The following is a 7,490-nucleotide window of genomic DNA, read 5'->3' on the forward strand; positions in this document are numbered from 1 at the left end:
TTTTAAAATTTTACATAATCTTTGGATAATTCAGAAATAGCTTAGGACATGATTCAGAAGTTTCTGAGATTGACATCTTAACTCCAGGCCAACATCAATAGCTTTTTGATTGAGATGGAAAGATTTGAAGACTTCATGATAGAGAATGAACAGATAGCTACTGAATAAAACAGAACAGCTTAGAGACAGTGGCTTTCCTACAAGACACAGTCATAATTTTTAAATTGCCTGTCACAAATATAAAACATTTAATCAGACTAAGAGAGTATCCACATCTTATTTGCATTCTACCCGTTTCCAGGTTGAGAAAGCACAATTAAATTAACTTGATCTCTTAATAATAATACATAAAAGCTAAGCATCTACCCAGTGTAGTCTCAGTGTCCATACCAACATCTCTCTCCTGGCGATGGAATGCCATCTCCCTCTGCACTCCATGCTCATGATTCAATGACTCCCAGGAATTCTTGGGCCCAGAGATGTGGAAAAGCCTGGGGTCACAGCAGCCAGTGGCCCAAGTGCTCTGCCCATCCCAGAGAGGATCAGGCCTGAGGAGGGACACATTCTGCACCCTCCACTCCCTCGGATGGTTGCCAGGGTGTTCCAAGCAGGGTAGGTATTATTGTCTCCCAATAGGACATTACATTCCCTGAGGACAAAGCCCACTCTCTGGCCTGCTTCACAGCAGGATGCTGCCAGGTGTGGGCACAGGGCAGGATCTTAGTAAAGGAAGGAAGGAATCCAGCGTGCACTGAGCACCTGCCTTCTCCCGGGTAACCCTCATAGCACCTGTGAGGCAGGCTCACCACCCATTTTATAAGTATGGAAAAAGGCTCAGAGAGGAGAATTTGCCCATGGTGGCATGGCAAGTAATAGGGGAGCATCACTTTGAAAACCCAGGGCTTCTCACTCCAGAGCTCTTTCTACTGCCTGCACAAGCCAGCGGTTTGACCATGAATGAGTACTCCAGCTCCACAACAACTGGTCTGGACCTCAACATTCAAGACCCATGAGCACATTGGGGCTAGCTCAGGAGTCCAGAAGCCTGGTCCAGTCTAGTGTGGCTCCCCATCAGGGGAGGGGACTTAGCACAATGGTCCAGAGTGTGTGTGGATAGACCACAGGAGACAGACCTCTCCAGAGGCTTTGATGTTGCTCCCTTGCAGGCGGGGGTGGGGGCACAGCACTCTGATACACCTGGTGAGAATTAGTCATGATCTCCAAGGTTCTGACCTCTGAGAGCGACTCTTAAGTCCTAGGAAACCATGTTCCCAATCCCTGAGAGGCCTTTCACAAAAGGCCCATGAAGGTAAAAAAAAAGTCAGGAAATTTTAAAATGGAAAATGCTTGAAAGTAATTTGGGAGCGGGAAGATTAAAGGGAAAAACAGGGTGGCAGGAGGAGGTTTGGGGGTGGGCATCAAAAAGGAAGACTTGGATAGACTGTGCACACCCAGCTGGTAGGCTAGGCTAGGCTCAGGCCAGGCGAGCCTAGGGAAATCAGGGTTTTGGCATCTGGCTTGCCTGGTATCTGTATGGAGCTTCAGTTGATGCCGCAGACATGAGGGGGTTTCCTCAAAAAGTACCTTGAGCCTGTAAACTCAGGCAGATCTTAAATACAGGCAATAAAGGCAGATAGGAAAACACATCTCAGATGACTTAGACAAAATCTGCTTGACATGTTTCTTCTCTTCTAAAATCCACTTCACAGCCCCCAGCTCCATGAAGCCCTCTATGACCCACTGACACGGGAAGAGTGTGGTCCCTCCTGGGTGCAAAAACAGCCACACAGCAAGCCCATACCCACAAGCCCCTGTGCATCAAGCACACTGAATCCATCTGGTCCCTCACACTGATCTATATGCAACTTGAAGATGGAGCTGCTGCTGCTACTGCTGCTAAGTCGCTTCAGTCGTGTCCGACTCTGTGTGACTCCATAGACGGCAGCCCACCAGGCTCCCCTGTTCCTGGGATTCTCCAGGCAAGAACACTGGAGTGGGTTGCCATTTCCTTCTCCAGTGCATGAATGTGAAAGTGAAAGTGAAGTCGCTCAGTCGTGTCTGACTCTTCATGACCCCATGGACTGCAGCCTACCAGGTTCCTCCGCCCATGGGATTTTCCAGGCAGGAGTACTGGAGTGGGGTGCCATCGCCTTCTCCGTAAGGATAAAGACTACCTTTTTTCCTGTTTCCCTGGTTCGCAATAACAACATCATTCTGGTGGGGAAAGCAAATCAGTTTTGGCAGCCCTGGTGGGAAAGGTGGATCTTGCATTTACCTAGGTTGGGGGCAGGAGGACCCTCTCTGGAGGGAATGCTAAACAGGTATACATGAGTGAGACAGGAGGCTCTGGGTTCACACCCCACCATGACAACAGGGCAGGCTGGGCTGGGGGCCCTGCCCTTGAGTTTCTGAAGTCCCAGGGCTCTTGCTGCCTGAAGTGTGGGCTGTGATTATTCAGGCACACAGTCTTCCTTCCCAGGCCTGGGGTGGCCAGAAGACCGGCTGATGGGGAAGGGTAAGGGGGCCTGGCTGGGGAGCTTATGCTCCGCAGCGAATTGTCCGGAAGCCAGGCAGTGTAGCTTTTCCAAGCAGGTAGATGTCCTCATCTGTGCCGAGGTTGAGGTGCTTCACCATGTTCTTCTCAAAGAGGAGTGGGTGGTAGGCGCCCATTGTGCAGGCACTGTCGAAATACCTCTGATAGTAGTAGCACACATCAGTCTTGCGCTTGGATGGGAGGAACTCATAAATATCCACTTGGTCACACAGTGACATCATAATGGCAATGCCGAGCATCCCAGAGGATGGAGGATTTGGCTGGATCAGCTCTGAGGAGATTTCTTGAATGATGTCCCACAGCTCCCAAGGCATCTGGGGCTTGAGGATGTAAAAGGGCTGATCAGGATGCAGCTTACGATAGCTCTTGAAGTTATTGAAGAAACTGTAGTCGGGATTTCTGTACCACTTTGGGATATCTGAATGGTAAACAGATGGGTCCCACACAATTAGGATTCCTTCATTGTACAAACTGTCTTTGAGGAATCCCGCTTCTGTGGTGACCAACTGAGAGTTTACCAGACGAATGGTGGTTTTCGTGCCCACGTCTTGTTGGAATTTGACCGTGGGTGCCCCATTAAACCTCAGGACTGCATCGTGATCATCTCAGCAATGGGACACAGGCCTTGCCCCAGGGCTTGGGCAGGCTCACGTGGGCCAGTTCATTTCCGCTGCAGTCTACAACTTCACTGCTTCTCTCTGGGCTGCTCTCTGCAGATCTCAGCACAATTCACTCTACACTGCTCGCTGCGCTCTTAGCCGCCGAAGCTGCGGTTGCTCCGCCCGCTCTGCGCCCCAGCCGGTAGGCTGCTGGTTCCCTTTGTTCACAAAAAATTTTTGACTGTTGATCTCAGAGATTCACCAAGTTTCTCAGAACAATGTACTCTCCCCAAAACAGCCCTCTACCCTGGCCAATTTGAGGAGAGCATCTTGCCTCTTCACAGACGAAAGTGAATTCTTCTGACTTTCCCACCATCTCACATCCACACCTGCTCACAGCATTCTTTCTCCCTGTCTTCTTGTTTCAAAAACACATTACTTTTTATTATTTAGTTCATGTATTTTATGGAAGTACAGTTGATTTATAATGTTGGGTTAATTTCTGTTGTACAGAAAAGTGATTCAGTTATACATATATATGTAATACATTCTTTTTTTAATGTATTCTTTTCCAGTATGGTTTATCACAGGACATTGAATATATTTTCCTGTACTCTACAGAGGACCTTGTTGTGCATCCATTCTATATATAAAAGTTTGCATCTGCTAATTCCATTCTCCCATTCTATCCCTCACTCATTATTTAAAAAAAAATGTATTCTCATGGTGCCACCTTCCTTTCCTTCAGGGCACTCAATCTGTCTGTAATTACTCATTCAATTGTGTGACTCTCTCGGAAGCCTCCCTCCTACTGGACCTTGAATGGTGGGCCAGGTCGCTTTTTGCCCAGAGTTTTGTTCTCTGGATCTTCTGGCGCAGGAAACCTTGGTGAGTGATTGGCCGACTGATGCACCTACCGCCCTGCTTCACCCCACCCACTCCATGCACTCCATCTAGGCAATAGGGCACCAGGAGCTGACAGGGGCTGAGACATCCTGAAGGAAAAAAACATCAGTGTGCTATTTACGGAGAAGGCAATGGCACCCCACTCTAGTACTCTTGCCTAGAAAATGGAGTGGATGGAGGAGCCTGGTAGGCTGCAGTCCATGGGGTCGCTAAGAGTCAGACACGACTGAGCGACTTCACTTTCACTTTTCTCTTTAATGAATTGGAGAAGGAAATGGCAACCCACTCCAGTATTCTTGCCTGGAGAATCCCAGGGATGGGGGAGCCTGGTGGGCTGCCATCTATGGGGTCGCACAGAGTCGGACACGACTGAAGCGACTTAGCAGCAGCAGTGCTATTTACAGGGTGGAGACAAAAGACTACATCTGCACTAATTTCTAAAGAGTTGGGTTGTTGGTTTTGTTTTGAAATTATCTGCTGAGAGAATTGAGTAGCACACACCCTAAGGGGCAGTGATTATCTGCTAATTAACTTTGTTGATTAATGACAAATGAGCGTTGGGTTGCAGTTACAAACTTGTGAGCTCACATTCACTTGCTTTTGGGTAGACAGTTCTGCTTTCAGGGAGAGTCCCCTGATTTAAAGCCTGCTTTTGGTGACACGCTCTAGTCTGCAGGGCCAAATTGGGAGATGATGTCCCTTCCTCACAATGGTCCTGCGTACACATTTTGTACTTCCGGGAAATAACAGCCGTGCAACCCTCCCTCTGTCACCAGCATTATTTATCTTTCTATCCCCTCCCTTGCTTCCGGTGACACAGGCTGGGACCTGGGGCCTGGGACCCTTTGCTGCAGTGCTTGCACCTGGACAAACATAGAGCAGCAAAATACAAATAAATTATAAGGGACTAAAAATACCTGCTTGCATGTGCAGTTGTAGCAAATTATGGGCAGTAAGTAATTACGGACAAAAAAGACTAAAAAGACCAATGGCCACTTCTGAGGAGCCAGGAGAAAAAGCAGGGGTTTGGGAGGAAAAGCAGGGTACTGGGCATGCCACCTGCATACAGTGCCGCCTAAGGGGTGAGCAGACCATCTAAGCCATCTCTCCAGCCCAGCCCCTGAACATAACCCTACCCTCACTCCATATAGGGAACCAGCTCGCCTCCCCTTGGGGAGCGACTGAGCGAGGGGACCTGCCACTTGTTCTCACTGCCTCCTACCCTGCTGTAGCAGGGACCCCAGTGAAGCCTGGCCTGAATTTCTTCTCTGACCTCTGATCAGTTTCCATTGATTATAGAAGCCAAGGACCCTGGTCAGTAACACCAACTCTGGTTGAATGATCTGTTTATTTTTGAGAAAGTCAGAGGCATTAAGAAATTTGAGCTAAAACTTGGAGACATGTCAAACAGATGACAGCTTATCTTTTCAACATCATGCTGGAGAGAAGCGCTTCCCGAAGTGTGGGTTAGGGAATCCCTGGGGATCCCGACACCCATGCAGGGTGTCTGTGAGCTCAAAACTATTTTTGTGATGACATGAAGATAGTATTTGTATTTTCTACTGGATTGACATTTGCAACTGGGACAAAACCAACAGTGGATAAAACTGCTTGTATACCAGCACAAATCATAGCCCTAGTCATGGCATACTTCTTGCCATATACTCAAAGTAAAAAAAAAAAAAAAATTCACTGACAAAATTGGTGGTGATATTAATGAATTTGTTGTTATAGCATAATGAAGTGTGCCAGCATTTGGAAGATCTGTAGAATTCACTGAACTAACATTTTCTAAACGACCAATCATGATTTCTCATGCATGGGTAAAATACCCATTGAAAATATAAGGCAGACCAAAGGACCTTACTGTAACAATATAAAAAGTTTTCAATGTGATTTCAGAACAAAAGCGACTCATATTGTTCATTGCCACTTGCAAGGAGAAACGACCATTTGTTTAGTTTTAATAAAGTGTCAAAGAAAATGATCCAGAATGATCTAGAAGGGTTATTAAAATACTCCTCCTCCCTGTTATGACAGCATATCTGGGTGAGGTTGAATTTCCTTTGACCACTCAACCAAAATGACATACGGTAACAGATTGAATGTAGAAGCAGATATGAGAATCCAACTGTGTTCTATTAAGACAGACTTCAAAGAAAATTTACCAAGATGTAAAACATACCCACTTTTCTTACTAAAAAATATTTTTTTGTTGGAAAATATAGTTGTTTTTTACAAAAGTATGCTATTTAAAGTTTACATTAATCTATTGCAGCCATGAAATTAAAAGACGCTTACTCCTTGGAAGAAAAGTTATGAGCAACCTAGACAGCATATTCAAAAGCAGAGACATTACCTTGCCAACAAAGGTCTGTCTAGTCGAGGCTATGGTTTTTCCAGTAGTCATGTATGGATGTCTGAGTTGGACTGTGAAGAAAGCTGAGTGCCAAAGAATCGATGCTTTTGAACTGTGGTGTTGAAGAAGACTCTTGAGAGTCCCTTGGACTGCAAGGAGATCCAACCAGTCCATTCTGAAGGAGATCAGCCCTGGGTGTTCTTTGGAAGGAATGATGCTAAAGCTGAAACTCCAGTACTTTGGCCACCTCATGCAAAGAGTTGACTCATTGGAAAAGACTCTGATGCTGGGAGGGATTGAGGGCAAGAGGAGAAGGGGACGACAGAGGATGAGATGGCTGGATGGCATCACTGACTCAATGGACATCAGTTTGAGTGAACTCCGGTAGTTGATGATGGACAGGGAGGCCTGGTGTGCTGCAATTCATGGGATTGCAAAGAGTTGGACATGACTGAGTGACTGAACTGAACTGAACTGAACTGAATAGTGGGTTTATTGGTTTCCCAGGTGGTTCACTGGTAAAGAATCTTCTTGCCAATTCAGGAGACACAGGAGACACGGGTTCAATTCCTGGGTTGGGAAGATCCCCTGGAGGAGGAAATGGCACCCGCTCCAGTATTCTTGTGTGAAAAATCCCATGGAGAGAGAAACCTGGTGGGCTACAGTCCATGGGGGTTGCAAAGAGGCAGACATGACTTAGCAACTGAGCATGAACACATAATGGGCTTATTATTATTATTTAAAATAGTATTTTAAAAACCCTTAATTTTTATTGCATCAAGTATTACTAGATATAACTCACGTCCACAAAGCTCTGTGGGGTGCCCTTCTGCTGGATTCTCCAATGATCAGTTTTGTAAAACTTTGATGTGTGCTCACATTTGACATGAAAATTATGTTTCTTAAACACATGATGAGAATTTCATTTTGATAAGGGGCAAAGGCAAAATTGTAGGTAGAACTGTCCACCTCTCCTCACCTCACAGTTATGCACATTGGGAAAGACCAGCCCAGAGTCCCCTCTGAATGCCCAGGGCCCGCCTCTCTAGCTGTACCCTTATCTATGTCCCAG

General features: G+C 46.4%; 1 protein-coding gene across 1 annotated transcript; it reads right to left on the bottom strand.

Moving 5' to 3' along the window:
• Positions 1–2,359: 2,359 nt before the first annotated feature.
• LOC114113140 (beta-galactoside alpha-2,6-sialyltransferase 1) lies at positions 2,360–4,786 on the bottom strand. Its single transcript, XM_027964830.3, has 2 exons — positions 4,636–4,786; positions 2,360–3,158 (listed from the first exon to the last, which is right to left on the bottom strand). Exons 1-2 carry the CDS (start codon positions 4,784–4,786, stop codon positions 2,539–2,541), a joined length of 771 nt encoding a protein of 256 aa, XP_027820631.3. The 3' UTR covers positions 2,360–2,538.
• Between the last annotated feature and the right edge of the window lie 2,704 nt (positions 4,787–7,490).

The sequence above is a fragment of the Ovis aries genome, chromosome 2 (assembly GCF_016772045.2).
Source record: "Ovis aries strain OAR_USU_Benz2616 breed Rambouillet chromosome 2, ARS-UI_Ramb_v3.0, whole genome shotgun sequence".
Taxonomy (NCBI): Eukaryota; Metazoa; Chordata; class Mammalia; order Artiodactyla; family Bovidae; genus Ovis; species Ovis aries.

Excerpts from the sequence above, each read along its gene's own strand:
- LOC114113140 (XM_027964830.3), bottom strand. The coding sequence starts at position 4,786 with ATGTGTACGCAGGACCATTGTGAGGAAGGGACATCATCTCCCAATTTG. Across the intron at positions 3,159-4,635 it reads AAGTGAATGTGAGCTCACAA|ATGATCACGATGCAGTCCTG; the intron begins GTTTGTAACTGC and ends CCCATTGCTGAG.